At 44.3% G+C, this 21957-nt stretch overlaps 1 protein-coding gene across 2 annotated transcripts in view; it reads right to left on the reverse strand.

Moving 5' to 3' along the window:
- The window catches only part of LOC142757550 (alcohol dehydrogenase 1-like), a 122153-nt gene that overhangs the window by 77339 nt on the left and 22857 nt on the right, over nucleotides 1-21957 (reverse strand). For both annotated transcript variants that reach the window (XM_075860628.1, XM_075860627.1), the window contains exon 2: nucleotides 11473-11574. In XM_075860628.1, coding sequence (XP_075716743.1) covers nucleotides 11473-11574 — 102 coding nt within the window. The remainder of the gene's footprint in view (nucleotides 1-11472; nucleotides 11575-21957) is intronic.

A 21957-nucleotide genomic window follows, 5' to 3' on the forward strand; every position in this document is an offset into this window, starting at 1 on the left:
GCCTTCTCTGCCTCAGTCGCTGTCGGGACTGCGTCCCCATTTTGCTCAGTATGCAGATGTTTTCAGCAAAAAGGAGGCTGAGACGCTGCCTCCACATCGCACCTATGACTGCCCCATTGAACTGGTTCCTAATGCCTCTCTTCCCCGTGGACGGGTATATCCTCTCTCCCTGCCTGAGTCTCTATCCATGTCGGCCTATATAAAGGAGAATCTGGAGAGGGGTTTTATACGAAAATCTTCCTCCCGGCCGGGGCTGGATTCTTCTTCGTTAAAAAGAAGGATGGATCCCTTCGTCCCTGCATTGACTACAGGGGCCTCAACCTGATCACAGTCAAGAACAAATACCCGCTGCCACTCATCTCTGAGCTATTTGATCTCATACGAGGGGCCAAAATCTAGTCCGGATTCGCCGGGGTGACGAATGGAAGACGGCATTTAACACGCGGGACGGGCACTACGAATACCTGGTGATGCCCTTCGGACTGTGTAACGCTCCCGCAGTGTTTCAGGAGTTCGTTAACCAACATCTTCCGAGATCTACTCTGTCTGTGTTGTTGTTTATCTCTGATATTTTAATTTTCTCCCCAGATCAGACGACTCATCGGAGGCATGTTCGTCAGGTTCTACTGCGATTGAGGGAGAATCATTTATACGCCAAGCTGGAGAAGTGCGTCTTTGAGAAGAGTTCTCTGCCCTTCCTGGGCTACATCATCTCGGATCAAGGCCTCAAGATGGATCCTGAGAAAGTGAAGGCTGTCCTGGAGTGGCCACGTCCCCAAGGCTTAAGGGCCATACAGCGGTTCCTGGGATTCGCCAATTTCTACCGGCAGTTTATTCCTAACTTCTCTTCTCTGACGTCTCCCATCTCGACCCTTACCAAGAAGGGTGTGAACGCCAAAGTGTGGACTCCAGAGGCAGAGTCTGCATTTAATAGCCTGAAGAGTGCCTTCACTTCAGCCTCGATCCTCCATCATCCTGACGTATCTCGGCAGTTCTCACTGGAAGTGGACGCTTCCTCTGTCGGTGCAGGTGCACTCCTGTTCCAGAGGAGCTCCAAAGGAAAGGCAGTAGTATGTGGCTACTACTCTAGACTGTTTTCTTCTGCTGAGCGCAATTACTCCATTGGAGATCGGGAGCTGCTGGCCATCAAATTGGCTCTGGAGGAGTGGAGACATCTTCTGGAGGGCGCTGCTCACCCCATCCTGATCTTCACCGACCACAAGAACCTCACTACCTTCAGTCCACTCAAAGACTTAATCCTCGTCAAGCCAGGTGGTCGCTGTTCTTCACCCGTTTTCTGTTTGCGCTCCATTACCGTCCCGCAGACAAGTATGTGAGGGCCGATGCCCTGTCCAGATGGTTTGAGACGGAAGACACGGTGGAGTCCCTCCAGACCATCATAGACCCGTCCTGCATCGTCAGTGCTAATCCTCTGCAGGTTAGAGACATCCCTCCTGGGAGGACTTTTGTTCGGTTGGCGGACAGGAGTAGAATTCTCCGCTGGGGACATAGTTCTAAACTTGCTGGGCACGCCGGTGTCCGTAAAACCCGAGACCTAATTGCTCGTCACTTTTGGTGGTCCACGCTACCTAAGGATGTTCTGGACTTTGTCTCTGCTTGCACGGTGTGTGCCTCTAACAAAGTGACTCGCTCCAAGCCTGCCGGCCTGCTTCAACCTCTGCCTGTACCCAATGCCCCCTGGCAGCACATTGCGATGGACTTCGTCACAGACCTTCCCCCCTCAGCAGGATGTAACACTGTCTGGGTGGTGGTGGACCGGTTCTCTAAGATGGCTCATTTTATCCCGCTGACCGGCCTACCTTCTGCTCCTCGTCTGGCAAGTCTCTTCATTCAGCACATCTTCCACTTGCATGGCTTGCCTCTTCACATTGTGTCCGACCGGGGGGTTCAGTTTACCTCTAAGTTCTGGAGAGCCCTCTGTAAACTCCTGGATGTGAGATTGGACTTTTCCTCTGCCTATCACCCCCAATCCAATGGGCAAGTTGAGAGGATCAACCAGATCATGGAAAATTATCTCCGCCATTTCATCTCTTCACAGCACAATAACTGGGTACAGCTTCTACCATGGGCCGAATTTTCTTACAACAACCACACAAGTGAGTCCACCACTTCCACTCCGTTTCACATCGTGTACAGTCAACATCCCAGAGTTCCTCTCCCTGTGTCGACTTCATCTCAGGTTCCCGCTGCTGACTCTGCATATGGGGACTTCCTGCAAATCTGGCAACAGACCCGGTCCTCTATTTTGCTGGCAGTAGATCGCATGAAGCGAAAGGCAGATATTAAGAGAAAAGAGCCGCCTCAGTATCTTCCGGGGACTAAAGTCTGGCTGTCCTCTCGGAACATTCGCTTGAAGGTGCCCTCATACAAGTTCGCTCCCAGGTTCCTTGGACCATTCGAGGTCCTGCAGCATATCAACCCTGTCACCTACAAGCTTCGGCTGCCTCCTACCCTCAGGATTCCCAACTCCTTCCACGTCTCCCTCCTGAAGCCTGTGATCCTAAACCGCTATTCCAAGACTCCCAGCCCTGCGGTTGCTCCCAGCGGCTCCTCGGACATCTTTGAGGTAAAGGAGATCTTGGACACCAAGAGAGTGAGAGGAAAGACCTTGTATTTGGTGGATTGGAGGGGGTTTGGTCCCGAAGAGAGGTCCTGGGAGCCAGAGGAGAACCTCAATGCCCCTACTCTTCTAAAGAAGTTTCTCTCTCGCTCCGGTCCCAAGAAGAGGGGGCGTAAGAGGGGGGATACTGTAACGTCCGTGGCTGCGGGCTGTCAGCTCTAGCCTCCCGCTGACAGCCGCAGCCACGAGTCGGCAAGCGCTGGCCCCAGCCTCCTCCTCAGAAGACGCCAGCGCTTGCATCCACTCTCCTTCGTCGGAGCCCGCAGGGTGCGCGCGCACGCTCGTCCCCGCTCTTAAAGGGGCAGCGCGCGCACCGGACATCTTGAACGACCTTTGACCCGTGAGTACCCTGGGCTATAAGAGGAGTCCAGCCCCCTAGTTTGATGCCTGAGCGTTGTTAGTTTTCCCAGTCTGTCTTGCAAATGGTCCCTTAGTGTTTCCCGTTCCTGTTGTTCCCCGTACCTTGTTCCCCGTTCCTGTTTCCGTGCTTTGCCCTAGTATCTAGTCCTGCCACGTCTGGAGGAATCTGCCACGTCTGGAGGAATCCGCCACGTCCTGTGTCATCTGCAACATCTGGAGGAATCTGCCACGTCTGGAGGAATCCGCCACGTCTAGAGGAATCCGCCACGTCCTGTGTCATCTGCCACGTCCGGAGGAATCCGCCACGTCCTGTGTTATCTGCCATGTCCGGAGGAATCATTTGGCGCCATCTGCTACACCCATCTCATCTGTGCCAGAGCTGCGGCCACCATCTGGACTTTTCAGGTACCCTTGTGCGGGACATTGTATTTCTGGGGTGTCCTGTTGTTTGGCCAGCTGCCTCCCCGCTGCGGCGGTACGGCCTAGTGGGTCCACTAACCCGCTTCGTGACACAGAGTAGGTTACCCCCTTTAAAGGACACCTTGTCGTGGCATGTGAGCTCACACAATTTGATCAAAATGTGCGCTAAGAACCTCGCTATTGTAAGTAGATTTAGCAGTAATGCATATTTATTTATATTTAGCGGCTTAGGAGACATTGGTGTTCGCAGTGTGCTGTCGCCATTTTCTTGTGTACTGTCCATAAATTGACAGTGACGTCAGAAGTTCCATCTAGGAACAGAATCTCCGGGTCGAGCGTTGGCCACGCAGGCATTCCACTCCAGAAGGAGCCCCTGATGTCACTGTCCATGTATGGATAGATGCGTTGCCGATGCTCTGGCCGGGGGTTCCGCTCCTAAATGGAACTCCTGACGTCACCGTCCATGTATGGACAGTGACGTCAGGGGCTCCTCCTGGAGTGGAATTCCTCTGGCAGGGGCTTCTTCCAGTAGAAGCCCCTGACGTCACTATTCATATATGGACAGTGACGTCATGGGCTACTCCTGGAGCAGAATTCCCTGCCAGAGCATCGGCAACCCTCTGGCAGCAGATTCCACTCCAGGAGTATCTCCTGACGTCACTGTCCATATATGGACAGTGACGTCATGGGTTCCTGCTAGGCGAGGAATCCATGGCCAGAGCATTGACATGGTCTGCGCTCCTCCAGAAGCAGAATCACCGGCAAGAGCGTTGCCTACACTCTGGCAGGGGATTCTGCTCCAGGAGTAGCCCCAAGATGTCACTGTCCATATATGGATAGTGATGCCACGGACTTCTCCTGGAGCAGAAACCCTGACCAGAGCATAGGCAACGCTCTTACCGGGGATTCTGCTTCTGGAGGAGCCACTGACGTCACTACATATATGAACAGTGATGTCAGGGGTTCCATCTAGGGGAGTAATCCCCAGTCAGATCGTCGGCAATGCTCTGGCACGGGATTCCACTCCAGGAGTAGCCCCTGACGTCACTGTCCATATATGGATAGTGATGCCAGGGGCTTCTCCAGGAGCGGAAACCACGGTCAGGGATTCCGCTCCTGGAGGAGCCACTGACGTCACTGTGATGTCAAGGGCTTCCCTGGGCTCAGTGCTTAAAGTAGCACTGTGCCCGGGGAGTCCTCGACGAGCCGAGAAGCTGCCTCTGTTCCTCCGCTCTGTGCTAATACTGAAGCAGGGAGCTGACAGTTCCTTGCTTCAGCATTGGATTCAACTATATCTGTGTCCTGAGGACGCAGACACAGTTGACACCGGGACATACCACTGCAGCTCAGTCCAATTCACTTGAAACTACAATTAAAAACTGTCACTGTCATAACAGTGTATGTCACCTCAGTAGTTTAGTCGGTGCTAAAGAGCAACTGAGAGATTTTTGAATTTCTTTAAAATGAGAGCTATACTTTAAGTCACAATAACACCTAAAGAATATATAAATATGATTTTTCAATGAGCAATTCCTATAAGACTCACATCGAGTCTCTCATTGGAACGAATATAGAGACTGGCTTCCAGACGCTGTAAGGATCATGTGACCGAAACTGTTGGGTAGAATGTTCAGTGACACAGCAGAGGGATTGACTCTACTTTCTCTTTTGAGGCATCATGCAAATATTATGGCTGGTTGCACAGAATCGTCCGGGGTTGCACTGACTTTACAGACCTATAGGCTATCCTTGTGCTGTCACTTGTTGGCTCCATAAGGCATCGTATATTCCGCCACAATAATCGCAACATCTGCTATTTGTTTCGGGTTTTACCTCATCATTGAATTCAATGGGGAAAAGCCGCACCAGAAAAGCAGCAATTCCAAAGCATAAATTGACATGCTGCAGATTAAAAAAATGCACCGCAGGTCAATTAATGAATGTTTTTGGGCTTATTTTTTATGCAGCCTTTGGATGACATTTGTTCAAATCTCATCCATTCTCCTGCTACTGTATTATGCCGCAGGTTTTCCGCAAGGAAATCCATTGCAGAAAATCTGCAGTGTTTAAGCTACATGTGGACATTCCCTAAAACTGTAGTATAGAGCAAGATAGAACTACTATCCTCCTCATTTGGTAAGGTCTTTATGAAGAAGGAAAGCGGCAGATTATCCTCTACACAAATATCAGATGATGGCATGTGGGTATGGCGTTAATTTCCACTGATTGTCAAACTGACTCATGACTTAACCCCTTCCCGACATTTGCCGTACATGTACGTCATGGAAAGTACTGACTTCCCGCATCTTGCCGTACATGTACGTCAAACGTTTGGCACCGGCTCAGAAGCTGAGCCGGTCCCATCATCACCGGATCTCAGCTGTATCTTACAGCTGACATCCGACTGTAACGGCGGGGACCGAAATTAGCTTCGATCCCCGCCATTAACCCCTTAAGTGCAGCGCTCAAACGCGATCGCTGCACTTAAGGTGTTTGCAGCTCATCGGAACCCCAGTAATGAAATTGCCGGGGTTCCGGTGGCTGCAATGGCAACCGGAGGCCTAATACTGGCCTCCCGGTCTGCCTAGCACCGAAGCCGGTCAAGATCCGCCCGGCGGCGGAGCCTGATCGGCTTCCGTAGCTGCCGGCAAGATGGCGCCGGGTCAGGAGCTGATCCGGCGTCATCAGCGGTGGAAGTCAGCTGTACTGTACAGCTGACATCCACCTGTAACGGCAGGAACCGGAGCTAGCTCCGATCCCTGCCATTAACCCCTTCGATGCAGCAATCGAAAGCGATTGCTGCATCGTAGCGGTTACAAGCAGATCGCCAGCCCTGACAGGCAATCGGGACTGGCGACTGCTGTTATGGCAACAGGAGACACAATGGTCTCCTGCTCTGCCATTACGGAAGCCGATTTAGGCCCCGCCGGGAGGCGAAGCCTAAACGGCTTGCTGTCAGTGAATGACTGACAGATCTAATACATTGCACTACATAGGTAGTGCAATGTATTAGAAAAAAAAAAATCTGACCGTTGGACCTTCAAGTCCCCTAGTGGGACTTGAGAAAAAGTGTAAAAAAAGTATAAAAAAGTGTAAAAAAAAGTGCAAAAAATAAAAGTTTGAAAACAATAAAAGTTTCAAGTAATCAAATAACACACAATCCCCCTTTTACTCTTATCAAGTCCTTTATTATTGAAAAATAATAATAAACCATATGTATTTGGTATCGCCACGACCGTAACGACCGGAGGTATCAAAATATTATATTATTTATTGCACGCGGTGAACAGCGTAAAAAAAACCCGTAAAAAACGTTACCAGAGTTTCTGTTTTTTAGTCACTTTGCCCTACAAATATTACAATAAAAAGTGATCAAAAAGTCGCACGTATCCAAAAATGGTACCTATAAAAACTATAGCTCGTCCCGCAACAAACCAGCCCTCATACCGCTACGTCTATGAAAAATAAAATTAGTTATGGCTCCAATAAGTCAGGAAATAAAAAAATATGCAGTTGTGCCCGAGGAGAACATTTCTTCTGTTTCAAGAGGCGATTTATCAAGGACCTAAAATTAGGGAACCAGGAAGGGAGGGCCCAATCATATCCGATGGAAGCGACGGTGCCCGTATTATACCAGGATAATACTTTCCCAGCAAAATTCCCCAAACTACAAAGGCGCGGAGTGTGGACCAAAAGGGGGATAAGAAATGACACCATTTATCAGTGCGACACCGGCCTGTGCAGAAAGGATTGCTTCACAGCGTAACACACATCTATGGATTATTTTTATTTTTTTATACCACCTGACTATGCCCCTTATATACTCCGCCCCGCTTACATGTACCCCCACATTATAAAACACCAGCAATACTCAAACAAATATAGTACCAAGCAAAATCCGCTCTCCAAAAGCCAAATGGTGCTCCCTCGGCCCTGAACCCTACAGCGTGCCCAAACAGCAGTTTCCTTCAACATATATGGCACCGTCATACCCGTGAGAACCCTTTTAACAATTTTTGTGGTGTGTGTCTCCAGCGTCATAAGCTGGGCATGACATATTTGCCACTGAATGGCATATCTAGGGAAAAATATAAATTTTTAATTTGCACCATCCGCAGCGCATTCATTTATGGAAAAGACCTGTGGGGTGAAAATGCTCACTACACCCCTTAATAAATGCCTTGAGGGGTGCAGTTCCATAATGGGGTCACTTATCAGGGGTTTATTTTTATTATTTCACATCTGAGCCTCTGCAGTTGTGAACCAATACTTTGTAAATCGCCAAATTAGGCCTCCACTCCGCATGGTACTCTTCACTTCTGAGCCCTGTCATATGTCCAGACAAAAGATTAGGGCCACATGTAGGGTGTTTCTAAAACCGGGAAACACCGCATAATAATTAGAGAGCTGTCTTGTTATGGTGGCACAAGCCGGGCACCACATATTGGCATATCTATGGAAAAAAATCCCATTTTCACTCTGCAACATTGAGCGCACACTAATTTCTACAAAACACCTGCAGGGTTAAAATGCTTACTACACCCCTTGGTAAATGCATTGAGGGGTGTAGTTTACAAAATGGGGTCACTTCTGGGGGGTTTCCACTGTTTTGGGCCCACAGGTGCCCAGAAACCAATCCAGCAACATCTGCACTCCAAATGGCGGTCCTTCCCTTCTGAGCCCTGCCGTTTGCCCAAACAGCAGTTTATGACCACATATGGGGTATTGCCGTACTCGGGAGAAATAGCTTTACAAATGTTGGGTTCTTTTTTTCCTTTATTTGTTGAGAAAATGAAAAAATTTGCGCTAAAGCTACGTCTTATTGAAGAAAAAGGACTGTTTTTATTTTCACTGCCTAATTCTAATAAATTCTATGAAACATCTGTGGGGTCAAAATGCTCACTACACCCCTAGATGCATTCTTCAAGAGGTGTAGTTTCCTAAATGGAGTCCCTTTTTGGGCGTTTTCATTGTTTTGTCCCCTCAGGGGCTTTGCAAATGTGACCTGGCCTCCGCAAATCATTCCTGCTAAATGTGATCTCAAAAAGTCAAATAGTGCTCTTTCCCTTCTAAGCCCTGCCGTGTGTCCAAACAGCCGTTTATTACCACATGTGGGGTATTGTTTTACTCGGGAGAAATTGCTTTACAAATTTTGTGGTGCTTTTTCTCCTTTAGTCCTTCTGGAAATGAGAAAAAATTAGCTAAACCTACATTTTCTTTGAAAAAATGTAGATTATTATTTTCAGGGCCTACTTCCAATAATTTCTGCAAAAAAACTGTGGTGTCAAATCGCTCACTATACCCCTAGATAATTTCCTCAATGGGTGTTGTTTCCAAAATGGGGTCACTTGTGGGGGGTTTCCACTGTTTTGTCCCCTCAGGGGCTTTGTAAATGTAACATGGCCTCCGCAAACCATTCCTGCTAAATTTGAGTTCCAAAAGCCAAATGGCGCTCTTTCCCTTCTCAGCCTCGCCGTGTGTCCAAACAGCCGTTTATTACCACATGTGGGGTACTGTTTTACTCGGGAGAAATTTCTTTACAAATTTTATGGTGATTTTTCTCCTTTAGTCCTTGTGGAAATGAAAAAAAATTAGCTAAACCTACATTTTATTTGAAAAAATGTAGATTTTCATTTTCACAGCCTACTTGCAAAAATTTCTGCAAAAAACCTGTGGGGTCAAAATGCTCACTATACCCCTAGATAATTTCCTCAAGGGGTATAGTTTCCAAAATGGGGTCACTTGTTTGGGGTTTTCACTGTTTTGTCCCCTCAGGGGCTTTGTAAATGTGACATGGCCTCCGCAAACCATTCCTGCTAAATGTGAACTCCAAAAGCCAAATGGCGCTCTTTCCCTTCTCAGCCACGCCGTGTCTCCAAACAACCGTTTATTACCACATGTGAGGTATTGTTTTACTCGGGAGAAATTGCTTTACAAATTTTGCGGTGCTTTTTCTCCTTTAGTCCTTGTGGAAATGAGAAAAAAAATCGCTAAACCTACATTTTCTTTGAAGAAATGTTGATTTTAATTTTCACGGCCTACTTCCAATAATTTCTGTAAAAAACCTGTGCGGTGAAAATGCTCACTACACCCCTAGATAATTTCCTTGAGGTGTCTAGTTTCCCAGATGGGGTCACTTTTGGGGGATTTTGACTGTTTTGGCACCGCAAGAGCCCTTCAAACCTGACATGGTGCCTAAAATATATTCTAACAAAAATAAGGCCCCAAAATCCACTAGGTGCTCCTTTGCTTCTGAGGCCGGTGTTTCAGTCCAGTAGCACGCTACGGCCACATGTGGGATATTTCCTAAAACTGCAAAAACTGGGCAACAAATATTGAGTTGCATTTCTCTGGTAAAACCTTCTGTGTTATAAAAAAAATTGTATTAAAAATGTATTTCTGCAGAAAAATATGAAATTTGTAAATTTCACCTCTACTTTGCTTTAATTCCTGTGAAATGTGTAAAGGGTTAAGACATTTTCTAAATGCTGTTTTGAATACTTTGAGGGGTGAAGTTTTTAAAATGGGGTGACTTTTTTGGGGTTTCTAATATATAAGGCCCTCAAAACCACTTCACAACTGAACTGGCCCCTGTAAAAATAGCCTTTTGAAATTTTCTTGAAAATGTGAGAAATTGCTGCTAATGTTCTAAGCCTTGTGAGGTCATAGAAAAATAAAAGGATGTTCAAAAAACGATGCCAATCTAAAGTAGACATATGGGGGATGTTAATTAGCAACAATTTTGTGTATTATAACTGCCTGTCTTACAAGCAGATACATTTAAATTGAGAAAAATGCTAATTTTTGCAATTTTTCGCTAAATTTTGGTGTTTTTCACAATTAAATACTGAACATATCGAGCAAATTTTGCCAGTAACATAAAGTCCAATGTGTCACGAGAAAACAATCTCAGAATCGCTTGGATAGGTGAAAGCATTCCGGAGTTATTACCACATAAAGTGACACATGTCAGATTTGAAAAATGAGGCTCTGTCAGGAAGGTCAAAAGTGGCTAAAGAGGGAAGGGGTTAAAGACAAGTTGAGGGAAATACAGCAAAGATTCTTTATTCCCTTTTCTCATTATCCATTTTAGTTGGGGTCATTGCAACTTTCGAGCAGGGTTTTGCTGACACTGAAGATGGTGTAGAAGATGTTACCATTTTTTAAGAGCTGCCTTTTCTTCATGGGTTAGGGTGGAGTGTGGAATATTGTTGCCTCCAGCACTACTAGTAGATTAATTATTTTGATCAACCAACAGATTCCAGCTGCAGCATGCATAGAGGGATTTTTTGTTAATAAAGGGACTTTGTAATTCTAATGGCATTTTTTTTTTTTTTGCAGTTTTCCTATCTGCAGACTCTATTTCTAAATCTCAGTTTCCCTGAGCTTGTGGGTAATGCCTAACTATTATAATGTCTTTTATACTCAGCACACATAGAAGAGGAGAATCCTGCTCTCCTATCTCTATCTATTAGCCGCTGTTTCAACGTCCTATGTAATTCAAGGTGGCCGTTCACACAGCCGTTGTTTCAACGGACCGTGTGAAGGGTCCGTGGGAAAATAGGACATGAACTATCTTTTCACGCATCACGCATCACTCCATAGACTCTCAACTATGGTGGATGCGTGACATCGCGTCCTGTGTGAATCAGGCCTTACATTTATAGAAGTAGCATCAACACGGACGAGATTATACATCAGTAATGATCAGTGTAGCTGTTAATCCAGCTTAATTCTTATCCAGCTGTACACAGAAGGAAAAATATTCCCCACCAGCCCCATAGCCAATAAAATTTGAGAGGGTGAGCTTTACACTCTACTTTGATTGGGTGAGAATAGAACTCCTGTGTGTGCCAAACTTCGAAGCTGGAACATGATACTGATTCTGACCTTCCCTGTTGAATCTGATGGTATTCAATATCTAATTTCTACTGGGGATAACAGATTTATCCAATGCATTTTCCTCCAATTTGTTAATTTATTTTTCAAATTATAAAAAAAAAAAAATTGTAATGAACTGACTGAAAAGGTTAGGTATATGTTTTATTTACCTTTATTCGGACTTCATGGGCCTTTGGCGGTGCAACTTCAATCTCTTCAAGCTTAAATGCTTGGTGTGGCTCCCACAACACTGCAGCTTTGCATTTAATAACCTGAAAAATATTATTAAAACAGTTACTTGACTATACTGAAATGGAAGATTCTGTGATTTGGCTTTTTCATGATTTATTTTGTAGTAAAATTTAATCAAAGTGGATTAAATTACATAATTCAGTGTTTTAAAGCATCCCATTCTCTGCCACTAGAGAGGAAACCAAGGTGTAACTTTTTTTAATTTCATTTAGTTTATCACAGATTCCAGTTGTATACATAATCAACAAGCAATAAATAAATATTTTTTTAATCCCACCCTTCCCACTCTCAAGACCAGCCTAGTTTCAACTCCTTCAATTCCATTTTCCCCACAATGTATTATTATTCTGATTCCCCATACTGTAACTTCTTATATTTCATTATACTTTCAACATTATTTTTCCATATTTTAACTTCTAAGGGACTATTTGAGTGCCATTTTCTTACAATTTGCAGTTTAGCAATAAACAGGAGTTTTCTTAAACTGTTTTTTTTTTCCTTGACATATTTACTTCTGAGTCATCTCCTAATATCACCAACTGTGGTAAGAAATAAATATCAACTTCGAGACATTCAGAGATTTCACAGAAGATTTCATCCCAGAACCTAAATATTACCACACATTTCCAAAGAATATGAGTATAATCCACCCCTTCTTCTCCACATCTGGGACAAATATCTTTCTTACTTATATACATTTTACCCAGCGAGTGAGGAGGATAATAGAATCTATGAACTAGGTTGAATTGAATCAACTGGTGATTAAGGTTAATTGACATTTTCTTAATGTTTTTATAAACAGTTTCCCATTCAATCTCCCTAATTGTGTTCAACTATTTCTCCCAGTTAGGAGCACTTTTACATTTTAACTGTTCTATCTTCCTTTCTATTAAATGTCTATATATACTTGACAGGGTTTTATTTTTCCCAGTCTCCTGTTCTCATAACAATTTATAAATTACACTCATAGAGTGTTTATTAAAAATCCCCTTTTTTTTTTTCATATGTATAATTGCAGATTCCAATTGAGCATATGAAAATCTCTCTTTTTCTGATAAACCAAATTCCTCCACCAATCCTTCCCATGGCTTAATTGTCCACCCTCCGCAACATCCAATATCATCCTTATTCCTTTTAACTTCAAAGGAGGTAATTCTTGAATATCTTTAAATTCATTGAGGTTCATGTTATGCCATAACGGCGAAAAATCCAACGACCCCCTACGATCCAAATCCTTCCCCAATAGTATCCAACATTTATGTAAATATACAGCTAATGGAATTTTGTTTAAAATTCGCAGAATTTAATAGTCCTGATTCTAAAACCTCCTATATGTCTGTGCAATATCCTTTAGCTTTCCTAGTTAACAGCTGTACTAAAAACCTCATTCCTCCATTCCTTTATATACTGGCGTTGCGCTGCTAAGTGGTATGCTCTAACATTAGGAAATCCTAGTCCACTCTTTATTCTTGGAAGGCATAGATATTCATGTTTCATGCGAACTCTCTTAATTTTCCAGACTCAACTGTTTAGCAACGTTATAATTATTTTAAACAGTTTATCTTGCATCCAAATGGGAGCTACCACAAAGACACATAAAAGCTTCGGAACCAAAACTGATTTTATCAAAATTATTCTATCTGTTCTGGATATAGGTAGTTCACTTCAAATTTTGACTTTTCTTTCCACCTTCCTTATCAATGGGTAAAGATTCAAAGCTGCAAATTTTTTAATCTCATTTGCGATTTTTCTACCGAAATACTTAAAATTAGCTCCCGGATAAACCACTCTTATGTCAATTTATTTTTAGACCCGAGAAGTATCCAAACTCCTGAATCTTAACAATTAAATATTCTAGCTTCTCCTCATGATCAGCTAAAAATAATAAAAGATCGTCTGCATAAATAACTATTTTGTCCTCTCTCCCCCTGGCTCCAAATCCTATGATGTTACTATCATTTCTTATCAAACTAGCCAACGTTTCACTAGCTAATGCAAATAGCAGGGGGGAGGGAGGACAACCTTGCTTAGTACCCCTGGTTAAACAAAAAACTCTGAATTCTTACCATTTATATTAATATTCGCCCTAGGCCCAGTGTATAATAATTTGACTAGGTTAATAAAACAATCTGCAAACCCTTGTTTCTTCATAATGACCCAAAGATAGCCCCACTCCATCTTGTCAAACGCGTCTATGGACAGGATGGAGCGGGAAGCCACCCCTGATGGCACCTGGATATTTCCATATACCCTACAAATTCATTGTCTGACCGATCTACCTGGATTAAACCCCTTTTGATCAGTATGTATCACTGTGGAAATTATCCTGGCCAATCTCCTCGCCAACACTTTCGCCAAAAGTGTGGCTTCAGTGTTCAGTAATGAAATCGACCTGTATGATTCCATTTCCAGAGCACTTTTATCAGGTTTTAAAATCAAATTAATATTGGCTTCTGTCATGGTAGCAGGTAATTTACCTACCTCTACTGCAGAGTTTATTACCCTTAGCAGGGCAGGCAATAGTTCTTCTCTAAATTTCCTATATAGTTCAAAATCCATCCAATCTAGGAGCTGTATTCCCTTTTATATTTTTTTATGAACTTTTCAGTTCCTCCAGCGTAATTAATTGATCCAGGCTTTCTCTGTGCATCAGGCAAAGTTTCAAATGGAATTAAATTCAGGTATTCTGTAAGTTGTTCCTTTAGGGTTTAACTTTAGAGTGTCACTAAAAACAAAAAAATATATATTTCTCCAACTGTAATTAGTCATTGGAATTCCTTCAGACTAGAGCCTGTAGGTTTGCCAGACAATACAGTCAGTGGGTGTCATTGCAGAGTCTCCATCAATACCCCTGCCCGCCCCAACTTCCCAAGGGGGAAGGAGGAGAAATAAAAAAAACCTCCTACAAAACCATCCTTCCATTCCTTGAATATATATACAATCCCTTTAAAGGGACAAATTTGCCTGGCATGTCACTTCAATGCAAATATGTTTCAATAGAGAAATAGTTGTTTCAATAGATGTATTTCAATAGACCAGTTTACTCCTCTGGGGGCATGGACTGTATCCAGTGTCTGCCCTACCCTCTGCTAAATAGCACCCAGATTAATCATTTGTGGTGATTAAAAAAAATTCCATTCAGTTAATGCAAGGCTTTCTTAGTATTTAAATGATTTTTTGTGCCAATTTTGAGCACAGGAAAAAATAGAGAATGGCAGGCATTTTTACTGTCCCTGCTAGAGTGCGAACTACACATTTTTTATGGCTTTTGTAAACTAATATGGCTCAGGGCTGTAAAAAGATGGCACCATAAAGAATGTGCCTGTCATAACTGGTGTCCTATGTGTGATTTATCTTTTTCATGTAAAACATATAAAAGAGCCTTTTCTTAGGATCAGCCATTAAAGGGACTGTACAGCATTAGAAAAACATGTCTGCTTTCTTTCAGAAACAGCGCAACACCTGTCCATAGGTTTTGTCTGGTATTGTGGCTCGGCTTAATTGAAGTGAGTGAGGCTGAGCTGCAATGCCACACATAACCTGGGCAAGCTTTTTAACTCATTGGCGCATAATCACGTACATGCACGGGACAGAATGCAGAAGCTGTGCCCGCACGATAGCCGCGGAAACCCGGCTGTGACTGACAGCCGAGCTCCCACTGCAATGGCAATGGCTAGGATTGGAGAAACCTCCAATCCTGGCCGTTTAACACCTTAAATGGCGCAGTCAATAGCGACCCCGACATTTACGTTTTTTGACAGAGGGAGTGAGCTCCGTCTGTCACCGATAGGCAACCCGCAAATGCAATCGACATCCGCCGATGGTTGGCCATGGCAGCCGGGGGCCTAACAATGGCCCCCAGGCCTGCCCTGATTGTATACCTATTAGGCCGTGCCAGAGGCATGGCCTAATAGATTGCCTGTCAGTTTTACACTGACAGGCAGTAAAGCTTTGGTATACTAAGTACACCAAAGCATTAGATAAGCGATCAGAAGATCGCATGGTAATGTCCCCTAGAGGGACTAATAAAAAAATTATTAAAACAGTTAAATAAAGTTTATTAAAAAAAGAAATTAAAAATGACAGTAAACATTTTAATAAAACAAAAAAAAGTGCTTTTATTTTCTAGAAGTGCAAAAAAAAAACAGAAAACACACACATATATGGTATCGCCACGAACGATCAAAATGACCCGAGTAATAAAGTTAACACATTAATTTAACTGCCGGGTGAACGCGGTACAAATAAAACACACAAAAGCAACGGCGAAAATTATGTTTTTTTTCCATTCCTCCCACCTGAAAATTCAATAAAATGTAATCAATAAGTCCCATGTACCCCAAAATGATACCAATGAATACTACATCTTGTCACGCAAAAAACAAGTCCTCATATGGTGAAATCGACATACAAAATAAAAAGTTACGGCTTTTGAAATGCGGCAATGCAAAAACAAATAATTTTTGTTTAAAAGTGTTTTAATTGTGCAAAAGTAGTAAAACATAAAAAAACTATACATATTTCGTATCGCCGTAATCGTACTGACCCATAGTATAAAGTTAACATGTAATTTACACCGCATAGTAAACGGCGTAAATTTGAAACGCGAAAAACTATGCTGGAATAGCTGTTTGTTTTTTTCAATTCCTTCCATAAAAAAATGAATAAAAGATAAGCAATATAATATATACACCCAAAGTTGTGCTGTTGAAAAATACAACGCATCCCGCAAAAAACAAGCCCCCATATGGCTATATTGACGTAAAAATGAAAAAGTTATGACTCTTGGAAAGCGGGAAGGAAAAAACGAAAAAGAATGCTTGGTCATTAAGACCGAAACAGACCTGGTCCTTAAGGGGTTAATGTGAGATCTCTGGAGGTTCAACAGATCAACAGAAGGTCATTGGCGTTTGCTGAAGTGTCATGGCCCTTTTAATACAGTAAGGGTATGTTCACACGCAGTGACCAAAAACGTCTGAAAATACGGAGCTGTTTTCAGGCGTTTTTGTAGCAACTCGCGTTTTTCGCGGCATATTTTACGGCCGTTATTGAAGCTGTTTTTCAATGGAGTCAATGAAAAACAGCTCCAAAAATGTCCCAAGAAGTGACATGCACTTTTTTTCGCGGGCATCTTTTTACGCGCCATATTTTGACAGCGACGCGTAAAATTACACCCCGTTGGAACAGAACACCGTAAAACCTATTGAAAGCAATGCGCAGATGTTTGTAGGCATAATGGAGCCATTCTTTCAGGCGTAATTCGAGGCGTAAAACGCCCGAATAAGGGTATGTTCACACGCAGTGACCAAAAACGTCTGAAAATACGGAGATGCGTTTTTTGCGGCGTATTTTACGGCCGTTATTGGAGCTGTTTTTCAATGGAGTCAATGAAAAATGGCTCCAAAAACGTCCCAAGAAGTGACATGCACTTCTTTTTCGCGGCCATTTTTTTCAAAACGGCCCCGTAAAAAAAAGGCCCATCGGAACAGAAGATTTCAATGGGCAGATGTTTGAAGGCTTTCTGCTTCCGATTCTTCGTCCGTTTTTCGGGCATTTACGGCCTGAAAAACGTCTGAAAAAACTCTGTGTGAACATACCCTTATGTGCAAATGTGTCTGGTACTGTAGTTCAACCATATTCAGTGAATGAAGCTGAGCTGCAGTGCCAGACACAGCCGCATGGATAAGAGCAGCGATGATGTGTCTGTTACAGCAATGAAGGTACTGTACACTGTGTTTGTCGCGTAAAATGGACCTGCACCATGTAAGTCCTTTTCGTTCAGAAATTGGCAGTTTACAACAACTCCTTGATTAACTAGGGTATAATGTGTTTACATAGATATAGATATAGATATGTGTCCATGACGTCATTGGCTTCTCCTGGAGTGGAATCCCCGATCATAGAGTCTGCAATGCTGTGACCGGGGATTCCGCCTCAGGAGTTTTCCCTGATGTCACTGTCCATATATGTACAGAGGCATCAAGCAGCACTCCAGGACCGGAATCCCCGACAACACAGGGATTCCGCTCCTTTAGGGAGCTACGGTGGCGCTATCTTTACTGGAAGGAGGGGGGGTTGCTATCTACAGGGGGGCTGTGGGCTGTGTGGCACTACCTACAAAGGACAACTGTGCAGGAGAACACAAAATACCCAGCTTTCCCAGGTATAAAAAAAAGTGTGGAAATAAACTAAGATATAACTTTTATTTAATTTAGCTAAAAGGATTAATCCTTTACTCAGACTAAATAAAAGTTATAACTTAGTTTATTTCCACACATTTATTTGATAGCTGGGAAAGCTGGGTATTCTGTGTTCTCCTGCACAGTTGTCCTTTCTTGAATGTCTATTGCCCGCCAGCTATCGGTCATTTCGTAGTCCTTGCACTACCTACAAGGGGGCTGTGGGCTGTGTGGCACTACCAACCAGGGGGCTGTGGGGCACTACCTACTAGGGGGCTGTGTGGCACTACCTACCAGGGGGTTGTGGGCTGTGTGGCACTACCAACCAGGGGGCTGTGGGCTGTGTGGCACTACCAACCAGGGGGCTGTGGGCTGTGTGGAACTACCAAGCAGGGGGCTGTATGGCACTACCTACCAGGGGGCTGTGTGGCACTACCTACCAGGGGGCTGTGTGGCACTACCTACCAGGGGGCTGTGGGCTGTGTGGCTATACCAACCAGGGGGCTGTGGGCTGTGTGGCACTACCAACTAGGGGGCTGTGGGCTGTGCGCCACTCCCTACAGGGGGCTGTGCGGCACTCCCTACAGGGGGCTCTGTGGCCCTCCCTACAGGGGGCTGTGTGTCACACTCTACAGGGGGCTGTGTGGCGCTATCTACAAGGGGGCTGTGTGGCGCTATCTACAAGGGGGCTGTGTGGCGCTATCTACAAGGGGGCTGTTTGGCGCTACTTACAAGGGGGCTGTGTGGCGCTACCCACAAGGGGGCTGTGTGGCGCTACCCACAAAAGGGCTGTGTGGCGCTACCTACAAGGGGCGATGTGGTACTACCCACAAGGGTGCTGTGTGGCGCTACCCACAAGGGGCTGTGTGGCGCTACCCACAAGGGGCTGTGTGGCGCTACCCACAAGGGGCCTGTGTGGCGCTACCCACAAGGGGCTGTGTGGTGCTACCTACAAGGGTCTGTGTGGCGCTACCTACAAGGGGTTGTGTGGCGCTACCTACAGGGGGAATCTGTGAGTGGGGGTCTGATGGTTATTTTACTGAGTGGTGGGCTGATGGTCATTTTGCTGAGAGTGGGGGGCTGATGGTTATTTTACTGTGAGTGGGGGGTTGATGGTCATTTTTCTGTGAGTGGGGGGCTGATGGTCTTCAAGTGGTTTCCACCTCTGACCTCCAATTGAAATTAATAGGAGGCAGAAGATACCTGCGGCGCTCGTTTGGAGCTTTTTTTTCCTGCGTCTTTTGCATTCGCTTCAACAGCTTAAGAAAAAACACAAAAAAAAGGTCACACAACGCTGTCAGTTGCTGAAGGAATTTTGAGGCAGATTTTTTTTTTGCCTTACAAAAAACGTGTGTGAACATGCCCTACGAGTGGCGTGCTTGTTCTTAGCCGTTTTCTGTCTTTCTCAAAACAATTTTTGGTAGGGGGGCCCTGAGGAAATTTTGTTTTTCCAGTGCTGCCTCGAAAAGGTTGGGAAACTCTGTACTAGGGTCCCGTCATGGAGCAGCTCAGTTAGTCATGGGAACGGGGCCTAGATGAGTACAATTTTTGTTTTTGTTTGGGGGCACTGTCTACAAGGGGGAGGTGCGGGGACTGTATGGCACGATCTACAAGGGGGAGGTGGGGGACTGTATGGCACTGTCTACAAGGGGGAGGTGTGGGGGGCTGTATGGCACGATCTACAAAAAGGAGGTGGGGGATTATGGCACTGTCTACAGGGAGGCTATATGGCAAAATCTACAGGGGGGCATTATACTGTGTGGGGGCCACTAAACGGACATTATACTGTGTAGGGGTACTACAGGGGGCATAATACTGTGTGCACAATTAGAGGACAAAATACTGTGTCCTTGAAGGGGTTGTAATATATTATATTATTAAATATTATTATTATACTATATGGGGGCACTAAAGGGGCATTATAATTTTTTTATGGGGCATTTTTTTTTAATGATGGGGTGGGGCGCCGATAGATCATTTCGCACAGGGCGCCATCTATCCTAGGGCCGGCCCTGCTTAAGAACAGTAAACACGTTATTAGAAGTGCTGACAAACAGGAGGATTTCAATTAAGCGCAATTATATTTTAGTGGAATATTGTCCCAAAGCCAGACTGTTCAATCTTATTATGTATCACGCTATTCATTCTGCAAGGTAATGTATACAAATAATTTCATTTAGTGCTAATTTAGAATTTTTAATGTAAAGGGTCTAAGCTGTAGTGTCAAGAGGTGTTAAACAGTAAATTTTCCAAACAAAATCCATTCTTACGGAAATATAATAATCAAATCCAGAGCCAATTACAAAACGATGCAAAGAAAATGAGCGTGAACATGAAAGTTTCTCAGATGGTTCTGGGATGTTGCCAACAACATGGGTGTAACTGCAGGTGGCACAGCCATAGCAGTCACTAAAGAGCACAGAGGATGAGGTGTCTGCTTGCAGGATGCCTCATTCTTTTTTGTTAGGAAACATGGTACACTTTGGTGTCTATAACTGCATTAATAGGCCATTGTACTATGACTCTGGTGAATCTATTATCTTTCCTAGTATCTCTTACCCTAAAAAACAATCAATTATATATCTGGATGAGGACATTCTGCTAGCACAGTGCATTCTCCTGTAATATATGTTCATTTAGTCACATATCTGTATCATTCAATGACTGTATGCTGCTGTGCAGGGCCGCACCGTCGATGAGGCGAGATGAGCTTCTCGCCTCAGACAGCAGCCTGCTGCCTCTCTGAGAGGGCGGCGGTGTCACTAAAACCAACCGGCGCCACCCCCGCCTGCACTATAATTGTATCTGCGTCTATAGGATGCAGATACAATTACATGGATCACTAGCACTGGCATGACAAGGAACATTAGTTCCTTGCCATGCCATTCAATGATGCAAGCTGCGAAATTACATCATCACGCAACCTGTCTCATTGAATGCCCTGCCATTCAGCGCCTTTCAATGCCGCAAGTGGGGCGATGACTCACCGGACTTGGTCAGAAGAGACCAGCCCTGCGTTGCTAGAGGACGATGCAGGAACAGGGTTAGGTGAGTATGTAACGTTTAGTTTTTTTCCAGTTGCCAGTATGAGTGGTATTATCTACAGGGGCTCTATTTACAGGGGGGCTCTATCTACAGGAGGGGCCTTATCTAGAGGGGACTCTAGGCAGCCATCTACAATGGGCTGTATGTGGGGCACTATCTACAGGTGGATCTATATGGGGCACTATCTACAGGGGGCTCTATGGAGGGCACTATCTACAGGGGGCTCTATGGGGGGTAGTATCTACAAGAGGCTCCATGGGGCACTATCTACAGGAAGCTCTATGGACTCTATGGGGCACTATGTGTGGGAGTTACTGTATACAGGGGGCTCTATGTGGGGCACTATCTACAGGCGGCGCTTTGAAGGACACTATCTACAGGGGGCTCTATGAGGGGCAGTATCTACAGGGGGCTCTATAAGGTCCATTATCTACAGGGGGCACTGTGTGTGTGGAACACAATGTATGGTGCTATTATAATCAGAGACGCAGTGTATGGTGCTATTATAATTAGAGGTGCAGTGTATAGGGCTTTTATATCTAGGGACGTAGTGTGTGGCACCATGAGAATTTTATCTTCACTTATCGGTGCGGAAATGTTTGAAAAGTGAGAAGCTGAAGACATCTGAGCGGCAAACTGCTGATTTGGGCCATTGCCAGGAGAAGTCATCATGAGGTCTGGACCTGATGTAGAAGAAAAGACGTCACCTGTGAATCACTCAATGTAAATGTTTATTTTACCTCTAATCAGTACTGCAGTCACTGTATTATCTGCAGCGAGATGAAGGGTGTTATGATTTTTTTATTTGTGAAACAGCAACTTCTTACCGTTGTTTGGGCCATTCTGGGAGCTGTAGTTTTACACAGTACAAACCTATACGGCAGGGGTTACACTGAATTTGTAAATGATTAAATGATCTCTGTACTGAGCTGTATTTGTGCTGGTGTTCTATTTTTGTACTGAGCTTTGTTCTGGTGCTGTCCTTATGTGCTGAGCTTTGTTCTGGTGCAGTAAATATGTACTGAGCTCTGTTCTGGTACTGTATATATGTATTGAGCTCTGTACTGGAGCTATATATATGAACTAAGCTTTGTTCTGGTGCTGTATATATATACTGAGCTTGGTTCTAGTACTGTATTTATGTACATAACTTTGTTCTGGTGCCGTATATATGTCAGA

This window comes from Rhinoderma darwinii, chromosome 1 (assembly GCF_050947455.1).
Source record: "Rhinoderma darwinii isolate aRhiDar2 chromosome 1, aRhiDar2.hap1, whole genome shotgun sequence".
NCBI classification, from domain to species: Eukaryota; Metazoa; Chordata; class Amphibia; order Anura; family Rhinodermatidae; genus Rhinoderma; species Rhinoderma darwinii.